This window comes from Scomber japonicus, chromosome 13 (assembly GCF_027409825.1).
Source record: "Scomber japonicus isolate fScoJap1 chromosome 13, fScoJap1.pri, whole genome shotgun sequence".
NCBI lineage: Eukaryota > Metazoa > Chordata > Actinopteri > Scombriformes > Scombridae > Scomber > Scomber japonicus.
In genome coordinates this window covers 12,468,903-12,493,685 of record NC_070590.1, presented here as the reverse complement: position 1 = coordinate 12,493,685, position 24,783 = coordinate 12,468,903, and the positions used below count along the sequence as shown (strand labels likewise).

At 36.8% G+C, this 24,783-nt stretch overlaps 2 protein-coding genes across 2 annotated transcripts in view; one reads left to right on the top strand and one right to left on the bottom strand.

Annotated features, from left to right (window-relative positions):
• Positions 1 to 8,936: 8,936 nt before the first annotated feature.
• On the bottom strand, positions 8,937 to 19,100 carry zcchc10 (zinc finger, CCHC domain containing 10). The gene is made up of 5 exons (XM_053331674.1): positions 19,051 to 19,100; positions 15,264 to 15,381; positions 12,897 to 13,058; positions 11,414 to 11,455; positions 8,937 to 9,604 (listed from the first exon to the last, which is right to left on the bottom strand). The coding sequence occupies exons 2-5, from the start codon at positions 15,302 to 15,304 to the stop codon at positions 9,370 to 9,372; spliced, it is 480 nt and encodes a 159-aa protein (XP_053187649.1). The 5' UTR covers positions 15,305 to 15,381; positions 19,051 to 19,100; the 3' UTR covers positions 8,937 to 9,369.
• The window catches only part of hspa4a (heat shock protein 4a), a 19,562-nt gene continuing 12,948 nt past the window's right edge, over positions 18,170 to 24,783 (top strand). Inside the window, exons 1-7 of the mRNA XM_053331669.1 lie at positions 18,170 to 18,439; positions 20,566 to 20,623; positions 20,753 to 20,893; positions 21,523 to 21,645; positions 22,700 to 22,799; positions 23,328 to 23,461; positions 23,980 to 24,224. Of these exons, the coding sequence (XP_053187644.1) occupies positions 18,333 to 18,439; positions 20,566 to 20,623; positions 20,753 to 20,893; positions 21,523 to 21,645; positions 22,700 to 22,799; positions 23,328 to 23,461; positions 23,980 to 24,224 (908 nt within the window). The 5' untranslated portion in view covers positions 18,170 to 18,332. The remainder of the gene's footprint in view (positions 18,440 to 20,565; positions 20,624 to 20,752; positions 20,894 to 21,522; positions 21,646 to 22,699; positions 22,800 to 23,327; positions 23,462 to 23,979; positions 24,225 to 24,783) is intronic.

Genomic DNA, 24,783 nt, shown 5'->3' with positions numbered 1-24,783 from the left:
AAACCCTTCAATATTTCTATTTGGCTTCAGATTAGCTCCAATTAACATATCAATACAGGACTTAGCCATGATTGGCATGTTCTCTAAACAACTGCTTCTATCTTTTCATTCAGGCAGGTCTGAAGCATTTGAACTGACTCACTGTGTGGAATGCCTCCACTCAGCAGGCGTGCTTTATGTGAATCAGAGGGAGCCGCTGGTATTTACCAATCAGGGCCCAGTGCATTTACTCTTCTGTGTTTCAAAGCTAATTAATCATATTAATTTAGCAGCTTTTTGTAATATTTGACATCCAGAAACTGCAAACTGCACTATGTCTGCATCTAAAAATGTCTTAAATAAAATCACTGTTAACATGATGTGCATGCGTTTGTAACTTTCTCACAACTTTTAGATTAACAATGAAGTATTTCGCCAGGTCAAATGCAATTAGATGTCACTGAGTTTTGCAATTAGTAATGAGCTAACTTGTTATATACTATACTGTGTCTTGTGCGCCTCACAAAAACAGTCTGATCATCTGTAGAAAAGTATACAGCAGATATAATTTAGCTGTAATCAGTTGATCAGTTGAATTGAAAAAACACAGCTCTCAGTCGCAGCTTTGACACAAACGGCACAATGTTAGGAGAACTTGTTTTCTGCCACATTGTTTAGTGGAACATGACACACAACCTGCAATTATGTTGGCAACGTTCCCAAAGAAACTGCGTCATTCAAGCTCTTTTATTGTGCGCACCAAGCCATGTCAGGAGGCTCAACACTTCTGAGCCCGACCCTCTTCGCCCCTATCTGAACCACGGTAAGATATTTTGCATTTTACAGTCACACCCTTGGCCAATATTGATTCAACATACGACAGTGCACAATGCAGCTACATTTTCAACCCCGGCGTGTTTTGACATGTTCGTTAAACTCAGGTTAAGTTAAGTTTGCATGAGCAAGCACAGTGAAGAGTGAAATTCAACCAGACGTGAAGAGTAAAACAAGCATAACAGTGATAACAATGATGAATTATTAAGAAATTAGATTATAGATAATTTTGTGCAGTTTAAGATATCTCCTCTAAAACAAGCTTTCAGGGAAACATTATTACAGTTTGCACATTTCTTTAATAACAACAACAACAGAAGAAGTAGGAGCAGGATCAGCAGTTTTGCAGGTGAGTGATACATAATTAGATTGGATTACTGAAGAAATAGCCAGTGTCAAAAGCATGTGTATTATATGCCTTGACTGTTTCTAGTAATTAACTGATTATTGGTCATCTGATCATCTGAGGAAAACTGCTTAAACTTTACAGATTCTTAAGTCTAAAATGAACAACTTTAAAAAAGGCACATCAAACCTTTCTTTCTCTGGTCATACAGAGCTCCTCTAAACTTTATTAGCCTTCTTTTAGCCTGAAGCATTAACCTACATGAAACGCTGCACTCAATAGTTCATCACTCACCCATAAGATGAATTAGCTGCTCCTTAGTCAAGGGTCATTTTACCTCCTAGAAAGTATGAAATGTGATCTATGCCACTGGAACAGAGGGGCTCGCGTAAATTCATTGCACCACAACGCAGTCAAAGAAAAATCACATGTGATGACAACAAGGAAAGTCAAAGATTAACCCAACCTGGCTGAAGAGTCATTGGGATTTCTTCACCATAAGGTAGTTTTCCATGTATCTGTCACAATGTTATTACTCACAGAGCAGTCCGAGCTGAATTTGACACTCGTATATCTGCCTGCCCACAAATAGGACCTTGCTAACCTATAGCTTACTACTCTGACCCTCTAAATAAACCTCTGTCCCTGCCCTCAAAAAGCAGTTTGATACTGTAGCCAAATGTGAACATCTTGAATGAAGTTACAGGCTGCTGACTAATTAAAGTGTATGATTCATAAAGTGGGTTCTTTACCATGTAGGTTTCCGTACTTCCTCTGAATAATAATATGTCTAAATCATCAGTCTTGTGACGCATCTAGTGCAAAGGTTGTGTGTGTGTGTTAGATAAATGATGACTTATTGTACTTCTCATTTTACTGTTCAGGATCCATCTCACTGTCCAGGATTTGACTGTTTATGATATGATCCACTTGTTATTGCAGGCAAACTGGCACTTAAACTGCTCTGAAAAATGTTATGCTGATGAATTTCAGAGCTGTTAATCAGAGGCAGTACTGCTCCTGCTGCAAAATAAAAAGAAGAAGAAGAAAAAATAAATCTAGACCAGTATAACAAAGCAATATCTCACAGAAGAGATCTCTGCCAGATCTGTGAAATAAAATGGCCTTAATGAGCTTCACCTCCTCGGGACTGTATAGCCACACGAGAGCTTTACTCACATCCTACAGAACAAAAGCTGAAGAACAGATGCATGAGGTCAGGACACGGTGAGTAGCATATTTTTCTGCTGTGTAAGCAACAGTACTGAGGGATAAAAAAAAAAAAAAAGAGCTGCCAATGTCTGATTAGATTTGGGCTAATTAAACTGGCAGACTCTAGAAGAGCCTTCAAACAACTTACTTTCCACAAGCATTTCTGTGTAAAGGGAAGAGGATTTGATTAGAAACTTGCAGGCCTGAGCCGAGGACACAATTAGCTCGCACTTTGGGTAGGATTGAAGAAAATACTGGAACCGCTAAAATGCTGTAGCATCCTTACAATAAAGAAACCAAGTGACTGCTATGACTGCACATATTAAATCCACTTCAGCTCTCAAATAGAGATGAAGATGAATGTGATAAGACAAGAAAAAGGAGGGACTGTTGAGCCACGGTTAATTCAAACAATGACTACTCGGTTTTAAAGAAGGCACTTCTACAACCTTCTACAATTATGTGTTGTTCAGTAGTCTGAAACTATGTATTGCTCATTGCCCAAACATCCAGCCTGTGCTACCGCTGTGTACAATAAATGTGTCAAAGCTAGAGAAAATATGCACCCTCTCCTCCTCTGTCTGGAATGGACAAACAAGTCACCGTAACATCTTGACAGAACATCGTTTGGCTACAGAGGAAACGGTTACACTGAGGCCACAGCGCTAGGCCTAAACAGGAAGTGAAGATTTCACACTGAGCTGTGTCACACAGGGAGCAAAAGACAGAGCAAACCTTTAACTGTTTGAAACTGGACTTTTGTCACGAACAATAAAAAAAGCTTTTAGACGAGATGTACTTTTCTAAAAATAACTTTTATTACTATTCCCACTCCCATCACATCACGTGGAGCATAGCAGAGCTTAATGATAAACTGTAAATTAAACAAGACTGACATGAGCAGTGACTTCATCTTGCTCATGTTTCATATGTCTGCGGGTGTCACTTATGTCTCCCCAAACTAGAGCACCCAGTCAACACGAAGTCACATGCTTCAGGTGTATCTCGCCATTCAACAACAGAGCAGTGTGCAACATGATGAGCTGTTGGGTTAACCATTTACCATGTTTCACACATGATCTTTAAGCAAATCACACAATGCAGTTTTCTTGGCAGCTTTTTTTTCTTGCTGCATCTGAAACCTCTTTTTTATTGGTCAATACTAATATTAAAATTGCAACTAACAATAATTTTCATTACTGATTATTTTCTCCATTGATACAATGACTTGTTTTGTCCTTAAAATGTCATGAAACGGTGATAGATGTTGAGAAATGATAATTGTTTACGCTGTGAACTGGACAAAACAAGATTTTGTTGCATCTTGGGCATTGGGAAACATTTTACACAACTTCCTGACATTTTATAGACAACTCCATTAACCATAACGAAATAATCAATAGCTGGGCCTCTAGAAAGGCAGAGACAGGAGGAGTTTTCTCTCTCTTAATCAAAGAAACTTTTATATCCTCCTGAACACTATCTAAAAGCCATATATTGAGTCAAATTTGAATTTGAATGATGTCTTCATTTATTTTCTCTGTTTATTAATATTTAAGACGTCTAATGTTATGCTAAATACTTGAAATAATTGTTTTAGTTGTGTTCCCACGTAGCAGAGCGGTGCTTAATAATAAACCAGAGAACACCTCGTCAAAATACAGTTTTATTGTTGGTGCAAACCACACAACCACATACTGACAATAAAATAAAAACACTCACTGAGCATTTATGTATTGTTAGCGTGTGGTTGTGTGATTTGTATACTATTCACACAATGCTATACTATATATTTACAACACTGGTTATCTACCACCTGACTACAGTTGATATGCAGCTCACAACTACCTGCCATAAACGAGTTCATGACCTTACCCCCACCCAACTCCACCCACCAGCCCCACCATGATGTGTCAGCCAAGATAAACAAGCTGGTTGCTCTGCCCTTGTCTTCATATGTCAAGTGTATCTTTTCTAGATCTTTAGCAGTGGAAATCCGTAAAGTCTGAAGTTACTCACAACAGTTAAGTGTTGTTTTTTTTGGCCCTCCCCCCTCCAACTGTGGCACGTAAAATGGCTTCCTAGAAAAGCATATCAGCTGTCCTTTTTTCACCAGACACACACAATGCTGCTGCCTTACAAATAAAATAGTGATTGTATAAATGTTAATCATTGCAGTTTGGAAAAAAGACAAGGAGTGGTGTGCAGAAAGTAGAGTGACATTTAAAAACAACAACACACAGTAGTACTGCCCAACAAATTAAAAGTTTTAGCTGGTCATTGTGAGTAAAACTTCGGCAAAAATGAGTTTAATTATGATGATTGCGGGTTTAAAAACAGGTGGAAAGCAAGATAATTATTGTTTAAATGTCCCAACCCTGAGAGTTCAATAGGAGTCTTAATTCAGGAAACTTAATTGTACATTACAAAGCGTATAAACAAAACTGGGCAGCTGCTGTGTGTCATCTGCACTTTGAATATAAAATAATGATCTCTTTCGAGTAAGTGTTTTAAGTTGTGTCAGTCACGACTAAACGAGAGAAAAACACAAACATTAAACGTCATGACCTGTTAGCTAACATAACAGGAACAAAAACATGATCACTACCACTACCGATGTTTGACATACTTTTAAAAGGACAGAAAGCCACCGCACCAATAAAAAACAGCAATTACAGGTATAATAATATCAGCAATTATTGTATGCTGTCATCGAAACATAAAAATCACCATTAGGTTTTTAGCAAGAGGCTAATAATTATGCTACCTACCGGACTACCTGCATCTTTGCTTTAGCTTTATGTTAGCTATAGCCAAATCTGAGGCTAAGGCTAGCGGCTAGGCTAGCTGTGAAACCATTGAAATTAACCGCGGATATGTAAATTAACACTCACAACAAATGTCAGATAACAATTAAATACATGTAATCACAAAACAACACAGTTCGTGACATACGGCATCCTTACCTCTTGTCTTCTTTTTAGGCCCAAACCATTCTAGCTATTGGAAAGCTCTTTTTCTCTTTGTCTTTTCCACTTCCAATTACACGCAAAATGGACTCAGCAAAAACGCTATAACAGCTTAAAATACTACAACCAAATGGATGGTCTCCATCTTTTCCTCAAAGCGCAGCTGCACACCGAGTGAAAAAACAAAATAAAATCATTTTGTTGCTCGTTCATGATATTATTTCCAGGACAGAAGTGAGTAATAGGTAAGGCTGCTAGCTAAGTTAAGTAGCCAGCAGGTACCACAGACAGCAGGACTGGGTGCATGGAGGGCAGCAAGCGGCGCTGCGTTCATGACTGTCGGAGGAAAGAAGACTCAAACCGAAACCACCATAAACATGTAAACATCAAACTCTGGATACTGTTTACTGGACAAGTATTTTTTACTTATACAAGGAATTTGTGGCTGTAAAATGTATTTACTTAGAAAAGTACAACAGAGCAATCAAAAAGAAATATACACGAGGATTGACTGTTTATGAGACTGTTTCTGTGGACTGTCAACGTGGATATAAATAATGCAAAGAAGTGAAGAGAGGGTATTAAATGGTTAAAAAAAACAAAAACAAAACACATTTACTTTACATATTTGCTTCAGAATTCATTTTAAAATACTTGTTTTGGTCTATAAAGCTCTTTATGGTCTTAGTCCTACCTATTTATCACATTTGCTTTTATCCTGGGAACCCTCTAGAACACTCAGGTCTTCTGGTAGTGGCCTTTTTAATTATTCCCTAAAGACCAAACAAAAGCCCACAGCAAGGCATCCTTTTATTACAATGGCCCTCATTATCTGGAACAGTCTTCCTGAAGACCTGAGGGCAACAGAGAGTGTTGATATTTTAAAAGTAATTTTAAAACCTACATTTTTAATTTGGCTTTCAATTGAACTTTATTTATTGAAATGTCTTTTTAAAATATATTTTAGCCTGTTTTACTACTTGGACTGTTCTCTCTATGTTAATTATTTTTTATTTCCTGATTGTTTTCTTCTTCATGACCCAACCTTTGTATCTGGTTTTACTTCATCACTTTTATTCTTGTTTTATTATTTTATTTTACATTTATAATGTTTTTCCTTTTAATACCCCTCCTAACTTTTCTGGTTTTACCGACTTTAATCTCTTGTGACTTTATTTTATTCTTTCCTCATTATATATATTTTAAATATTTTTATTACCTTTCATTTTATTTGGGTATTCTTAATTTTTATATTTTTATTCTGCTTCTGGTGTTTCCTTACTCCTGATTTACAAGGGTTATACTTGCATTTTTTTTTCCTGTTTGTTTGTTTGTTTTTTTATGTAAAGCACTTTGTGTTACATTATGATGTATGAAAAGTGCTATACAAATAAACTTTGATTGATTGATTGATTGATTGATTGATAGATTGATTGATTGATATACATATAGTATGTGCAATGTGCAGTATACATGTACAGCCTGTTGAAAAAAGTAATGGGTGAATTCTATAGCACATTTTGTATTTAAGCTAAATGAATATGTATAATTTGTAGGCTAGGGTATTAGGATATAAGCATTGTGACAGTGAATGTATCAACATAACATAAATATTTTAGTTGATAAAGTAACTGGAAAATATGCCTTTTGTTAGAGTAACACAAGAAAATAACTAAGTGCATTTACTCAAATACTGCACGATTTTGAGGTATTTTATTTTAGTATTTCCATTTGATGATACTTTATACTTCCTCTCCACAGCATTTCAGAGGGAGACATTGAACTTACAACTCCACTGCATTTATTTGACAGCTTTAGTTTATTTTTCAGACAAAGTTTTAACACCATGGATAATATAAATACAACACACTGTTAAAGATGAAATCAGTGGTTTCCAACAGTGTTGGCTTTTAAGGTCATACAAAAAGCCATATGTAGTCGGGGTTACGTATTAGATGGTTTCTCATTTGGTTTCATTTTAATTAATATTTAAATGATCCAATATTTCACCAAATTTGAAGCGCAGAAAACAGATTGGTGTGTCAGAACTTTATTTTTTTTTCTTTCCTCTCACCTTAATAATCTCACCACCCCTGAGATTTATCTGATGACTCTTTGGAGGGCCCAGATCCCTAGGTTGGGAACCACTGGACTAAACCAACTAACTGTATATAAAGTAGTTGAAACCAGCTCCACGTCCAGCAGTTACAATACACCCTGATACTTCAGTGTTAATAATCTAATGATGTCATGAATTATAATATCAGTCAAAGGGACCAAACCACTACTTTCAGTTTAATACTTAAACTACATGTTGCTGCTAATACTTATGTACTTTACTTAAAGAGTTTTTTTTTTTATGCAGAACTTTGAATTGCTGTATTGTCACTTTTACTTCAGTAAAGGATCTGTATGCCATTTCAATTTTTATCCGACAGTCTCGCTGTAGCAGCGTTTGCATCACTGAGTTTAGTAATTCCCCACATACTATGAATGCATCATATCTATGACGCACAGGTTGCCTGACGGTCAGAACGGAAATTGCAAAGAGCGTCTCATTGTTCCCAGCTGTTGATTAATATCCTATTTTAAATATAAAACTACACTACTATATTTAGTTGTCACGAGTCTTTGTCTAAAGTTCAGTTACGCACATAATAATAGATTTCATTTGTGCCATTCATTCATGTTAACTTTATGGTACTTCATTTCTGCATCAAAGTCAGACCTTTTTGCTTTAATGTGCAGCGACTCTTATTTCTGGGTTCACTCATTAGTCTTGGGTTTGTTGGCTGAGCTGCTGCAGATGATGACACCAAAACCTTTGATTTTATGTGTTTCAGCACATTTGACAAGAGTTAAAAGGTTAAAACTAACTGTTTGAAGTCTTGAGACATCTGATTAAATTCTTATGAGGTATTGTGTAAAAAATCTATATTTTCCACCAAGAAGATTAATGTTAAGCATAATTGAAAAAAAAATTATATATATATATATATATATATATATATATATATATATATATATATATATATATATATATATATATATATATATATCTTTAGTGCCCCTAGTGGTAGTATTGAGAAGACTTTCCATGTTAAGTCTCCGAAACTACACACATGTAGCATGTTTCCTGTTGACTCAGCTGTGCTACCAAGGACAATGTCTTGCTCTGGTCGACAACAGTAGGCAACATATGAGTCTCTGGAAGGTATTTACAAAATAATTCTAAATCCTAGGGCTTTCATTTTTAATCTTTCAGACTAATCTTGCTCATTAGTCTTCAGTTTGTCATTTTGATTACTGCAAATAATCCAAAACCTTTTCATTTTGTCATCTTAGCTGACAGCAGCATATCTTCCAGCACTGCCTGGTGCTGTGGGATAATGGATTGGAAAATATTCTATTTGCAAATTGGTTTGTAGTTTTTTATTTTCAAATTCACATATTCAAAATCATCATGGTGTTTTGTTTTAGCAAAATAAACCCGTTTACAATAGCAAATATGCAAGAGCATTAAAAACAAAAACAAGTTGGCTTTATTTTACAGTGAAACAAGCAACTGCAATTTCGTTGCAGTGAGACCAACTGAAGTTTTTAACAAAATCTTATTCAACGCATTAAAAGGTCTCATATTAAAACATTTCAGTTCTAATTATGATGTTGCTTTATTAAGCTTGTGTTGTTGAGCTGTACAGATTAAGTTTGACTAAAAATATACTTTAGTACAAAAATCACAAGATTAAACACGGACAAGCGCGCTAGATTCCTCATGTTTTCTCAGCAGACGAACAAACTTTTAAAAAAAAATCACATTAATAGAGGAAATGCTTTGAGAACAGAACATATGAAACAATGGTCAACCCAAAATGATCTCTTTTTCTCTTCTCGTCTAATAAATCTATACGCTTCAGATCTGTCCAACTGTGAATTGATGGGTTTGAGAACGAACAAAAAAATGTGGAAAGATAAAATTGACTCCAGGAAAACAACACTAAGAAACCCCACATATTCTAACTCATATATTCATTTCTTCTTTTTCTTCTTCTTTGGAGGTCCTTGATCTGAATCGCTGCTGCTTCCTGAGTCTGAGCTATCAGAGGACGAGGAGGAGGATGACGAAGATGAAGAGCTATCATCATCGCTGTCGCTGCTGCTGTCGCTGTCATCTGAAGAGGAGCTGGAGGAGTCGCTGCTGTCTGACGATGAGTCACTGGAGGAGCCGTCTGAATCGCTGCTGCTGTCACTGGAGTCTTTAGCCCTGAGAGTGAGTAGTGGAGCACAAAGGAGGGGGGCAAAAAACACCAGCGTGGATGTTACTAAAATCTTATGTTGAATCTGTTGAATCAGTCACTGAGATGCAACACATGCTGTGGCGGCTGTAAGTTACACTGACATGCTCTGGGTTACAAACACCAATCAGAATACGGTGAAAACTGTCATGTTCACATTATTTTTGGATGGATTTTATTCACCAGCAATCTGATGAGTTTCAACCTTTAGTGTTTCATCATTGTCAGATTATTTCTGGGGTGATGGTGACACCTTTCGTGCCAAACAGTCATTGATGTGATGTCTCATCTCATATCTCACCGATATCTCATCACTTCACTTCACTTCTTTAATCCTTGTTTAACAACAACACTTTGAGGACTATGAGTGCATATGACATTTCTGTAATACTGTATATTGTTTAATGTGTCATTTATCTGTGCTTGACCATTGTTTTTATTGTGTTTTGTGTATGATATTCAATAACACTCTTATTTTGCTTAAATTGTGTATATTGTCTTATGTGAAGCACCTTATAACCTCCGTTTAGAAAGGTGCTACAGAAATGAAGTTCATTATTATTATTATTACATATCAATTTCCCTTTTTCTTTTTTCCTCCACCATGTCTATATTTTTTTAGTATTATTTCATACAATTTTCTTAACATAGAGATTATGTTTATTTAAAACTAAACACTGCTAAATTATTTTAAAAAGCAGGACCTGCCATTAAAGCAACTATTTTATGCTGGAGCTCAGGGGATTATAAAGATGTTGACATCCACACTGGGTGAAACAAGTTTCATTAACTGTAATTAGGGTGTGGCTGCATGGTTGAGAAACATTTCTGTGATCGATTGGCACAAATCGATAATCAAACATGGAGGTGAATTAAAGTTGAATAGACCTTTTTTTTTTTGTAAACAGTGGACTTGTCTTGGCAAACACAGCTATAACCACTAACAGTATTAACTGCTTGGCCGCAATCAATGCTGGGACAGAGCTATCGTTAAAGTTATTGCTTGACCTGTGCTTTGTCTGCTACCAGTCAAATAAATGTCTAGAAATCTGTTACATTTGTGAGCTGACTGGAGTGCTGAAAGGTGTTGCCAGCATACTCTGTCTTCATTTAAAGTTTTGGAACAAAAGTGGGGCAGTGAAGCTGTGAAGGAGGTCATCTGTGTCAAACTAGAACAACCATCCCCTGACAGCTGGGCCCTGCCACACCACACGATCACAGACAGCTGTTTCCAGGTAGACTTTCAAACCAAGACCAACTTAAATTCGTGCTACACCAACACCAACACCTCTCATGTGACTTCCATGTGACCACAATGATTCACATGTGGCCTAATCAACCCTCGAGTGACAGCTTGTGCATTCAAGAGGATGATGAGGGACAAAGCTAAAAACAATGTGAAAGACTCAAAGCCATTGAAATGCAGAGAGACTCCCTGCCAGCCAGCAGATCTCAAGAAGCCTCTTTGAGGACTGGCATCTTCAAAACGCTGAATCTAGTTTCATCCAAACAAACTGCTGCTTTTGTGAATGTAAAGCACACTGCTTCTAGTGTATGAGGATTTTCCCTGAAATTGCTGTAAGGCATTTGTCATAAAAAGGGTAAATACAAAAGCTCTACTCACTAGTATTTATCTACAACCTTAAATGTATGATCCCCAAAAATGTTAAAGCATAAAAACAGCAGAATTTGGCTGCTAAAAGAACTGTTTTTCTGTGTGGTGCCAAAACATCCAAATACTGTCGCTGCATGGGTGAATATATAGACACCTTACTTACTTCTTTTTAATTTTCTTCTCACTGGATTCTTCTCTTCCTGGTCTGTGGAGAGAAAAACTGCTTTAGTGACACTTATTCGACATGAAGCTGACCTTGAAATGGGCTGGTACTCAACAAGTGGTTCAGATTTTTACCCACATAGGTGCCACCAGTTTAAAAAGTACACCACATGTTTTCAGTGGTGAGCAAACGGCAGCATCTGGGCTAAAAATATTTGTGGTTTTTTTTCTTGAAATACATCACAGAACATACCTTAATGTGCATGCATCAACTTCATTCTCCTCAAGCAAAACATTACAAATTGAAAACATGCAGACTTCTATGTCCAGTAATTCTCCAGTAATGCACTGGGTTTCTATTCTGAGCATCTATGTTGTCAATGGATTTATTTAGAAACACTTTTTTTATGCTTAATTTAATCAGTTTGCCACAAATGTAACTACCAATTAAAGTAATGTTGAGCATTAACTCAAATTATTGTTTACTTTTAAGCTGCTTTTAGAAGCAAACATGGCTAAAGGTTGCTCAATTATTTGCTCAGGCCACAAAAAAAGCATCCCACATGAAAGCTAGATGTACAGACTGAGTGGGTTGCTGGGTTACAGTACTGGCACCTTTTTAATTCCAGTTCAAACACCGACATTATTAATGAAATAAACTCAAGTCTGTTACAAGGAAAGTAGTCAACACAGTATGCTGCATTTCTCATTTCTCTCCACCAGATGGTGATATTTCCTGTTTCACAGAGATGTGTCCTTTTCTGAGTGTGGCTCCAGCTGAACAGTCTTTAGTGTTCATGAGGAACGGCTGAGTGTTTTTACTGCTCTATAGTACACAGTGTCTTACAGGACAACATCTCAGCTGTTCCTCTGATCAGACACAGTCCCTAACTGACCAAGACGAGGCTTTGGATTTGTGACTCCATGATTACTGAACCAAAACGCCCCAATGCAGCGAAAAGATTCAACCACTCAAAGAAACTACCATTGATTGCCAGAAACTGTTCATCCTAAAATGGAGCTACTATTTATCTAAGTATCATCTCTTGAATACAAATAATTGACATAATGTTGTACATGACATTTAGAAAAATCAGATTTTATGCTTTAATTAAGCTGTAAATATAAAACCCAGTTAACTCGCTTTTCTGAGAAAATGCTGTGATGAGCTTATTGCAACTCGGTGTGTAAAACTGAAAGCAGCCTAGAGCAGAAATGTCCCATAAAAAGTGACCCAAGTGACCCATATATTCTTCAAATGTAGTCAATTAATAATCTGTGGCTACAGTATATGAGTACAGTCAGTTCAAAGTAGAGTTTCTTATACAAGTGCTGGGACATCTGCTTTGGGGGAATAAATAATATTAAATGAGTTCTTTACTGACTTTAAGACTGATAAACTCCTGATTCTAGTAGCATAAAATAGTTGATCTACAAAGACCTGCTTTTCTGTCCCTAGTGGTGAACTGATGGCGGTGTCTTACCCAGTGATGCTGTCGGGTTTGTTTTCATTCTCCTTCAGTTTCTTTTTCATCTCGACTGTCCTTGATGGTCTATGCACGTATTTCCGCTTCCCTGTGCATTCGTAGGTCCAGTGTCCCATCTCCAAACACTTCTGACAGCGCACATGTTGTTTATTTGCCTCCCTGTGTGGAAAAAAACAAAAGACAAATCTGAATGTAGAGCTGACATGAAGAGTCAGAGTCAAAACAGTGAAGAACAAACAAATCAGTGCTGCTATTGTCAGATGATTGTACATTTATTGTCAATAAGTCATTTTCTGTAAAGTACACAAGTACAGCTTTGGAGCCCGAGACACTGTTGGAATTTTAAATGCTATTAATATTATAAGACAAGCACTGGAATACTACAGTTTATACACATTTTTACTGTTTCTAGGAAGTTTTTGCGAATCCATCGAACCACTCAAACCTTCTCCTGTCATTTACCATCAGCTGGAAAGTCCTAATGAGCTCAGACAACTCTGCAGCTCTCCAAATATCAAAGAATACCAGAGTCATTTCCTAAATTAACCAAGTTAACTGATTCATTTTCTCCTAAAGCCAAAAAGCAGATTAAAGTATGATTCACTCTGAGAATGTTAGCTCAGTGTACCCCTGGCTAAAAAAACATACAAATGAATGAAGCAATATTGAGAAGTCATTTTTCATCAGCATCATTTTCCTCACATTCAATATGCAAATGAAGGCATGGTTTTCATTTATGTCTTCACCAGTATGTAAATGATGTACATAGGTTGTTAAAAGAGCTTTTCATAGAAGTCATAGTTTAAAAAACCTGCCAAAATTATTCTGAACCAACTCAAAATGATTTACATGAGATGGACATTATACATTTGGGGTACTTGTACTTTATAGTTCCTCTCCACGACATTTCAGATGGAAATATTGTACTTTCTACTCCACTACATTTATTTGACAGCTTTAGTTATTTTTCAGATGAAGATTGGACACAATAGATAAAATATAACAAGCTTTTCAAAAGACAACATATTGTTAAAGATAAGTCCAGTGGTTTCCTTTTGATGTCTTATAAAAAGCAGTGTGTAGTTGTGTCACATTTTAGATGTCTACGAGTTGTTAACAGCTCCACAAAATAGTGATTTTTCCCTCAAAACTTCTCACATAGTTTCATTTCAAATGTTCAAATGATCCAATATTTCACTTAAAAATTAAAGATTATAGAAAAAGTCCAAAAACTGAAAAGAGATTTGTGTATCAGAATTGTTTTTCTTTCTTCTTACCTCTCCCTTTAATCATCTCACGACCCCTCAGATTTATCTGCTGACTCTTTGGAGGGGCCCGACCCCTAGGTTGGGAATTATTGCACTAAACTAGCTAGCTTCAAACTAGCTCCACCTCCAGCAACTAAAACAGTAACATGCTGCTTACACACTGATGCTTAATTATTAATAATCGAATGATGTCATATGTAATATTGATATATGAATGAATATATGAATATATTTTGATAATTTTATTAAATTTGATTAATGTAAACTCATCTATAAATGCCTATAATAAGAAGGCTGCTCAGTGACCTGCTGGTTCCTCTCAGGGTTTCACAGGTTCAGTAACACAAGATGCATCTACAGAGACGTGGAAGGAGCCCTTTGATTCATCTTCAGTCTTTACTTACAGAAGTCAAGATGGATCATGACTGAGAACATTTTAAAAATGCTTGATCTGCTGTTTGTTGTTCAAGGAAACTTATTTTACTTACAATACAACTTTTACCTTTCGTATTTTACAGTTGAGGTTATAAAATGGAGTTGTGATGTCTCAAATCATGCTGGCAAGCCCCTACAAATCTGATTTTAAATGGAGCACATTTTCCACTTTGAGCAGATGAATGTGTAAACAGACTTGTGTACATACACCATACATACATCATTCAGCTGCACAGTGAGGCTCAAACAAACAGATGTGGGAACAAGAATTTAAAAAACACATTTTTTGAGTGGAGGATGATTTTAAGTTAAAAAAAAGATCCACTTCTATCTCTGTGTTTCATTCACCAATCTTGAAATAAAATCAACTGCAGCGGGGTATCTCTGTATAGTAACACCACAGTCATGAGTTTAAAACCTAAATACACATCTGAGGACAGAAACAGAGTGCAGATAAATAATAATTGTGCATCAGAGAGAAAGACAGCGGCGCATTTGTGCTCCCATTGAGCCCCGCAGCGTCCCCACTTTAACTGTTTCATATGTATAACAAGAAGCGCCACAAGCAGTAGGTCAATGTCATGAGGTGTTTAACAAACAACCGAGAGACAAAAACCACCAAAAAGAAGCAGTTATATGTAGTTATCTTAATTATACTCACGCTTGCCTCCTGGCTATTATTCTATGCATGGGAGTCGCCATGTTGCACTTTACTTTTTCTCCTTCATTGGTGACGAATCAGTGCGTATTTCCGTCTAGTTTCATGTCCACAGCGCCTCCTGCTGGCAAACAATGTAATAGTCACCATCTAGAGTACAATGAATTCAAAGTGGTTCACATGTCAACAGAAAAAACAATACACATGAACATTAAACAATAAATATAAACATAAACATTACAGTGTAAGAAAGGGGGGAACAATTTACATTTCTCTGTGGTTTGGGTGGACTATGTGCATGCAGACATGATCAAGACTGTGCCCCAAAAAGCAGAATTTAAATAGAAATACAAGGGCTATGTGTGTGTGCGAAAAAAGCAGCGTGTGTGTGTTTATATTCTACATTTATGAAGTTTATACATTTTCATTCATTCATGATAATTCTGCTTTATGTTTATTATTGAGGTCATAGTAGGTGGTGGTGGTGGTGGTGGTGGTGGTGTACTAGGGTGCATTATATTGAATGGTGTTCCTAATATTTTGTCCACTATATATTAAATACTATTATTATATAATATTGGGAACACTTTTCAATAGCAGGTACATGGTCAAAAAAATTATGTAACATTTTATTAAAAGGTTGATTGTTTTTAATGGCTGTGTTTGATTATTCAATGTCAGTACGATGTTTTTCAGTATTTGAGGCTCTCAGTCTGATTCTTCTCTCAATTTAATTCAATTCAATTCAAAGGGGTTTTATTATGGTGCCAGAACAGGGCCTTTATGTTTTGGCACTGAACATTAAAATTGACATTGAAAATAAAATCCGAACTGAAAAAGGAAACTTTGGCATTGAAACACTTGTACTGAAAAACATTGTACTGGCATTGAATAATAAAACACAGCCAATCACAAACAATCTACCTTTTAATAAAATGTTACATACATTTTTTGACCATGTACCTGCAATCTTATCATCTTATCGTCACTGCTTTGGCTCTAAAGAAAAGTACATTTCCAAAGGAAGTGAGACAAAACATAAATATTATAAGGCCTACTAGAATAAGACATACACTCAAAACTCAAACTCAATTTAATTTGTATTAGACATTTTAATTGTGTGGTGGGAGCAGACCAATCACACTAAGAGGTTTTTGACACAGTCAAACAGTGTGTGATTCAGCCAAACACACTGATTTATCACAAAAATAGAAACATCTGTACAATATAATGCCACGCAGTAGAAATACTTTCCTGCTTGTTCAGTTTTTGTTGACACTACTCATTCAAATCTATATAGCCCTTTTTTCTGGCTGTATATTTTATGATGGTATTGCACTGAATTGGATTATATTAAACAGTTGTTTATCTTTCCAAACGTATTCATAATTTGAACAATCGAATACAGCAATATTGCAAACTCAGTGTATATCAAGTGCCCAAAAATTCATATTGATCTGTAAAATTGAAAGCCTATCATGTCAAGTCATATGGCAGATATTAAAAAGGCACTTTTTTAGCATACACTATGTTGGTGCTGACTGTAGTGGGTCAAATTCACAGCCCTGCTCAAAAAAACATAGCCCAAGGTTTAATAGCGATTGAGAAAGCAGCAGCAGCATCCATCAGATCTGTTGGAATTTAATATTTGATCCACATATTGATCACATTCAGTTTAGCAGAGACCTCAGAGGTTTTAGGGCAGCCTGTTTACTAACAGACGCTCCTCATACTAATTGGACACTTTTGAAACAGTTATTCCCTACTATATTTGTATATTGGCATGATAAAAATTACAATTACAATGCAAATAATACAAATCCTATAAGTCATTCTGGAAACATCAGGTGTAAGTTACTCTACATTCAAATATGCTTGCTTATATTAATTTACTTTACATTACACAGAGTGGGTCTTCCTGAATTAACAAGAGGCTTATGTTATTAAATGATACTAGTAAGCTACAATACTGGTATTAGGACTATAAATATTATTCTCATCTCTTGGTTTTATTTGGTATGTTCAGACGTAGTGGAAACTGTTGCTGAGGTTGAGCATTTGGTTATCTGTGTCACCAACGCAGTGCATCCTCCTACCATTCAACTGTCACTACACCCACCCATATTTACTTTTTTCACAGAGCTTCATCTATTCACATTTCTGTCTCACAGTTTTTAACGAAACAGCATTTTACTGCCATCCACAAAACACATTATAATCTTTGTATTGTAATGAGACAAATAAGACAACACATAAGATTGTTAATAATTAGAAGAAGAACATAGTCCCAGATATAGGCTAAGTAAACAAATACTCACTAAACTGAAAGTTATAATCTCTTATGGCTATAAATAAGAACAAAAAGTAATTTTGTTTGCTGTTTAACTGCTTTGAAAAAAATCCTGTGGCATGTTTGTATGTTGTGTTGTACACTATTTATAGTACATTTTCTGGTTACTGAGTCACTAGTTTGAAAAAGTTTCTAATGATAATGATCACATTGGTGGAAATGGGCTACCATAGTATATTCTGTTCTACAAATAATAAAGAATAAATCAAATCTAAAAAAAAAAAAAAAAATCCCCTACCTATCATTAATCCTAGGCACCACTAAATCAATTAATATGTTTCCTCATGTTATTTGTTTTCACAGTAAATATTATGCCCCTAGAAATATACTCAAAATTGCCAGGAATCTCTACATCCCCCCCTCCTCTAAATGAAGAAAAATCTTGATTATTGGAGAACAACCATAGACTGTATAAAAGAACAACCCACGTGGTTATAGAAAGGTCCAGATATAGCTGGAACGATCAACTCTCGCGATATCTACCCAGTGAGACGGCGTGAAGTGAGTGACCACCTTGTTACTGCTGCAGCCTGCCAGCACTGATCAAGAGACACCGGTTGTCAGCAGTGTGGATTATGAGTAGACGTAGCCCTACTTAACACAGTGTGCAACAACTTCACAGGACTTTTACATTATCTTTTTTTAAAGCTGTAGCTATACGCCGGTTTTATTTTGTCTAAATCTTATTGTACATAACGTGACAGCTATACGTATCGCTGAAGATGTCAGTGGTGGGATTTGACTTGGGCTTTCAAAGCTGCTATGTAGCTGTAGCCCGAGCCGGGGGGATTGAGACCGTCGCTAATGAGTACAGCGACAGATGCACACCGTAAGTAACTAAAACCACAAATGTATAATTTAATGTAATTGGCTTATATAAAGGGCGAGAGTGATTATTTTTTTCTCCCTCTTGACGTTAGCTGTTGTTTCTCACCGGTGTTACGTCGAAGTCTGTTCCCCTGTGGATATGTGTGCCCCTTCCCCATAACCCCAACCAGTCGTCTTCTGAGGTGTTTAATCTGCACCCAAGCTTAATTTAACCCCCAAACCAGCTAACCGTAACCATAACCATGATTTAACTCCAAACGCGGGTGTGTTGCTATGAGAAACATGATTTTAATAAGGAGGGGAACCATTTTTCGAGGGGGTAACACATTTTGACATAACACCGGCTTCAGCGGTAAGTCAATGCACGTGAAGCTACCGTTAGCTAAACTAGTTTTGTCCTAAGCGTGTTGTTTTTAAAGATCGTCTTTCATAATAAGTAAAATTAGTGATAGGTTTCTGTTAAGTGTTTTCATAGCGAACCTTTAAAACATCTACAATACAGAAATTTACAACTCAAACGGAGTCCACAGCGAGCCAGCCAGCAAGCTAGCTAGTTAGCTAAGCCTCTAGTCTTTTCTTGCCGTTACAGTTTTGAAGACGGGCTTTAGTTACCCGGCGAAGACGAGCGGGCGGTGCTTCCTCGTCGTTCTAATGTTATCAATCCCTTGAAGACGTAAACTCCTACCAACCGGTGTGTCCCGTGTGACAGACAGTGCGCCTTGCCTTGCGCTCTACGATGACGACACCAGCCAATCGCTTGTTGGAATATTCTAGCAATATTTGCCGTAATTTGAAGAGTTAAAGGGCTCTCTCTAAGATAATACTGTTCATTAAATCAATTGATTTCATTAAATCTTTTATTAAATAATTTGTTAGGTGTGTCATTTATGCCGTTATCACGGTTTTGGGTTATTATTGTACTAAATTCTGCTCATTTGGCTGGTAGCGGCACACTTTGTACCCACAGTGACTACAGGATATCTAATGAAAAATGATCTCTGAATGTCAAATGGACTTTTGACATTTACTCTGTGTTACGTGTCCTATCTACATATACCATGAAGTGTTAAGAATGACAGAATATGGCTGCTGACATTTTAGACACTTAGCAAAACAAACACAGTATAATTTATATTAAATTGTGAACTTTATACCTGGTGAGAGAAAATGTTTTAAATTCAAACCAACATTTTAAACCTCTGAGGTTCAAATGTTTTTGACTATAAATTAAAATAATCTACACTGAGCTACACCAACTTTTTGTTGAGTTTACAACAAATTAGTCACTACCTAGTCCATAAGTTGATTTAATTGAATAGTCAATGGACAGAAAGGTAACATGTTTTAACTCTTAAAATCAGATCATCATGTAAATCTTTTTGTGTGTATGTATATATGTATATGTGTATGTGTGTGTGTATATATATATATACAGGAAATTCTTCTATGATGGCACCCTTACAATAGTGGGGTGGGATGCACTAAAAACAGTTTATTGCTTTGTATAATATTTTGTTTGAGCACAATTCAATACATACTTTTCTCCTCTGGTATCTTGTGATGGGAATATTTTAAAAATTTAGTGTTTATCAGAAATTATGGTCAATTAAACAATGAGTGAGCCAGTCATTTGGAAGTGTCGCTCTAAAACTAGCCTGACACTTAGTTAAATAGTAATTCAGTGTTGACCCCTCTTTGAGACCCCAGCAGCACTTGTGTGTTGACAACAACTGTAGATCTGACATCTTTGTTTGATAGGGATGATGATGACAGTCGTGTTTAGACCACAATCCACTATGATACAACACCGCTTCAGGCAGTGTTCATCATACAATGTGAGCTGTGAGGGATGAATCCTTAACAAGCCTGCATGTGTTTAATTGGGAATTTTACATTTGCTACTGTCTGTAAGCGAATATCTGAGGAAAGCTAAACCCCATTTTGCACACACAATGTTATTTTCATGGTTACCAAAACAAACTGCTGATGTTGCTACTGCCAACATGGAAAATGGTCTGTCCAGTTTAATGTGGGTTGGGCTGTGAAATGTCATGTCATATCATGTAGATGACACCATGTAATAACCTCCAGTTTTTTTGCTTAACATTTGGTGTTTGTGTCTTCCAGGTCATTTGTATCATTTGGCCCACGAAATCGAGCTATAGGAGCTGCTGCAAAGAGCCAGGTGAACTCCGCTCAATCAACCTGCCATTCATCTCATGGTTCATTTTCATTCAATGCAAAAAAATGGAAAGGTTAACACCTGGATTTGTATCTTAATTGTCTTCTCTGTTGCCTCCTTCATCATTTCCAGGTGGTGACCAACTGTAAGAACACTGTGCAGGGCTTCAAGCGATTCCATGGCAGAGCTTTCTCAGATCCCTATGTCCAGTCAGCAAAATCTAAACTGGTGTACGACCTGGCACAGATGCCCTCTGGATCCACCGGCATAAAAGTAAGATTGAAAAATTTTACGGTGCCTCTGCTTTATTGGAGATTAAATTGATAACCATAAACTGTGAGAGAGAAAGAAGTGAAGCGATTACATGAAATATTTGGAACTCAGTGCCTTTCCAGAATGTCAATGTTTTGACACTGAATATACCTTGATTGATTAACTAACTTCTAGTGCCATCAGATTGCAAATGCAAGACCAAAAACCTACAAAGAGTTCTTGGAAGTACAATACCTGGCTTACATACTGCAGGCGAATAGCCCGGCTGTTTTTGTGTCCCTGGGGTGATAATTATCGTGGGTCATCAGGACAGTTGAGAGCATAAGAAATGACAAATAAAAGAGGGCATCATGCTGTCTCTCTTTTCAGCATTCAGGTTAAAATGCTGTATTTAGGATGATAATGACATTTGAAATTGACTTTACCTTAAGCTACATGAAGTCAACTTCCATCCTTCATATTCTTGTGTCACCTGACTGCATATAATTGTATCTTGTTCAGTGATTATGTTTTGCTGATGTTCACATTGATCCATGCATTATTACATTATTACACATTCCTAATGCTGCAAGCTATGATGGGCACATGTCTCAAGAGTAGTTGTCTTCTGAATTGTCCCCTAACTCTAGGTGATGTACTTGGAAGAGGAGAAAGTGTTCAGCATCGAGCAAGTCACCGGCATGCTACTGAACAAACTGAAGGAGACTGCTGAAAGTGCTCTGAAGAAACCAGTCGTGGACTGTGTCATCTCGGTAAGGATTTCTGCAGACAACCAGACGACAGATTTACAGGTTCAGCAGGGTGTCTGAAAATCTATAAAACAAATAAGAACAATACAACTTAAATAAACGATAAAACTTTAATAGATTTGTTAGTGCTTTTTTTTTTATTTGTCTTGTGAAAATCTGTCTGCCTATTCGGGTCCAGCTGGACCTTTTTTTGGGGCAACATATCTTAAATAATTGCCTTTTTAAATAGGGATGTGCTAATATTCTTGTTGGGTCCTTGAATAGATTTACTTAAAGATAGGACATGGCACTGACAAAGCATCAAAAGAACTGAGTCAAATGAAGCAGGAACACTGCTGTTTTGAGTGGCAGCTATTTATGTCATCCTCTCACATTTTCAAACAGTTAGGGTAAAAAAAAACATGCCAAATTAAAGGCACTTCCAAGGAGTATAAATGTATTACCACCTGTTCATATGACATTTTGAGCTCTGAGCACTTCACCAGATGTCTTGTCTGAAAGGTTAATTCCTCTCTTGCACCTTGTTGGTGAAGAGTGGGATGTGTGTGTTTCCTGCTGCTTCTTCAGTACATGAATTTGATAGCCTCTCTGTTATGTAATGTTAGAGATCTCAGACAGATAGGCTGTTACTTTAGTTTCACTAGTCTTAAATCTACAGTTTACATCACCCCTGGAGATGGCTATGGTGTTAATATTACTGTGGCCAATTGCTAAATTTAGTGCTCAAGCTTTTCCACAAGGAGATGTTTTGTTTTGGCACCGTGAGTAACTAAGATAGTAACGTTATCCAGACATCTTGTGAAGCAGGCAATTCATGCATCATTAGCTTTCAAAGGGACCCTTAAAATAAATTATTATGGATATGTTTTAGGTTTTTGAACATCTTTGGCATCTAATAAATGTCTTACAGTAATACCATGTGTATAAATGTTTCTATGACTGGTGGTTCTTAGTCAGATCTGTCCCTTTTGAGGCTGTCAAAATTATTATATTGGTCTTCACTCTTTGAGACTCATTAGTGTTTTGTGTGAACACTGTATTGATTTTCCCCTCGCAGGTGCCGAGCTATTTCACTGACGCAGAGAGAAGGTCTGTCATGGACGCAGCTCAGATCGCAGGCCTCAACTGTCTACGGTTAATGAATGAGACCACTGCAGGTACACAGATACATAGTACACTTCACACAGGACAAGAAGTATCTGAATCAATTATTGCTCTTTTTGGCCATAGTAGACAGTTTAATACTGTGCTATAGAGTAACATATACTGTTGATGCTATTTTGTGTGAGATTTGTTACTTATCTCTCCTTGAGCAGTCACCTCTGAAAGCAAAGAAAAGATTAAGCCTGATGTAGGGCAAAATTCGGCCTGTAATTTATTGCTGAGTAAATGTTTGAGCTATAGCTGCAAACATGTCACAGTGGTGTTACAGCATATTTTCATGTACATGCTGAAATTCAAATTTATGTTTTAGATTTTGTTACTTTCCCATCAGTCATAAATTAGGCATGCATTTTATTCTTATGTATTTTCAGTGTGGTATTGACACTTTTCTGCCTTTCAGACATTCATTAGTTCAGCGTACTACAGTACTACACAGCATGCTGACTCGTACACTGATACAGTGTACTACTCAGCATGTATTGAGCCCAAACTAACACCAAAACTATGCCTGGTTGTTGCAGTGACTCTGGCATATGGTATCTACAAGCAGGACCTGCCAGCTCCAGAAGAGAAGCCCAGGATAGTGGTGTTTGTAGACCTGGGTCACTCCGGTTACCAGGTGTCAGTTTGTGCCTTTAACAAGGGGAAGCTCAAGGTGAGTAATGAATAATTTGTGCTCATTTTGAAAAAGGCCGGAAAGGTTTTACAGCAGGGATGATGACACAGAATAGATTCTTGTCAGTTTTGCCAGAAAAACAAGTAATATTTATTTCTCATGTGGTTATAGATAAACAGAATAGTAAACAGTAACACCTAACAATGTTTTTTATTCATTGTAATTCTGCTGAAGTGTAAAGAAGGAAGAAACCTATGAGAATAACATATTCTTTGGTGCTCATTTATTAAAGTAATAAAACATTGTTAATACCTTCACCTGATTACACACTATGCTGATGCCTTTATATAGCTATATAGAATTCAGTATGTATTAAATAGATAATAAGCAAAATGTGTATTTGTTATCCATTCTCCTGAGATGCAGCTGTCCTATACACCCAGATGTGCAGTGATATAAAATATTTTACTGATAAATTGCCATCACTTCAAATATTAACCCCAATTTTTTCATGTACAATGACAATAAAGACTATTCTTCTCTTCATCCGCTATCAGATCCTGGCTTCAGCGTATGATTCAGAGCTCGGCGGGAAGGACTTTGACGACATCCTGGTCAACCACTTCTGTGAGGAGTTTGGGAAGAAATACAAGCTGGATGTCAAGTCCAAGCCGCGGGCTCTGGTGAGGCTCTACCAAGAGTGTGAGAAGCTCAAGAAGCTGATGAGCGCTAACTCCTCCGACCTGCCTCTCAACATCGAGTGCTTCATGAACGACATTGATGTTTCCGGCAAACTCAACAGGTGGGATATTATTAATTACAATATTACAGAACATTTAGACCTCATCAAATAAGCAGTTAAAGGAGTCATACTTTTCAATGGATTTAGGTTGGGTATGATTTTTAAAAAGATATTTTGACCTGAATGTCACACTTGGGGTCGATGTCTGTCCATCTGTTTGGCAGATTACGTTAGTAATAATCTCTTGTTGGCTTTTTACTCGCAAATAATGAGTGTAGTTGTTGTCAACTCGAGTAATGTTACTTAACTTCACCTGTCTTTCCTCTGCACCCTGAGCTCAAGACTAACGACGTCCCTTCAGGAAAATGTGTTTGGGATGAACAGAGATCCTCCCAGGACGAAAAAGAGATTTTATATATAACTTTTCATTTATTCACTTATTTGAAACTATTGCTTAGTGAATGACAAACTGAACCGCTGACTTCAACAGAATGCGTCTTCTCATGCTGTTACTATAGTTACAATCACTGGCTGGCTACACAGCATGAGACCTGGTACCGGTCCATCTATCCCCTGAGTCACAAATGGCTCGCTGGCATCACAAATATGTTGTGCTGGT

Coding starts and splice junctions, on each gene's coding strand:
- zcchc10 (XM_053331674.1), bottom strand. CDS start 15,304: ATGGCGACTCCCATGCATAGAATAATAGCCAGGAGGCAAGC. Junction 11,456..12,896: donor AAACCCGACAGCATCACTGG/GTAAGACACCGC, acceptor TTCTCTCCACAG/ACCAGGAAGAGAAGAATCCA. Junction 9,605..11,413: donor GAGAAGAAAATTAAAAAGAA/GTAAGTAAGGTG, acceptor ACTCACTCTCAG/GGCTAAAGACTCCAGTGACA.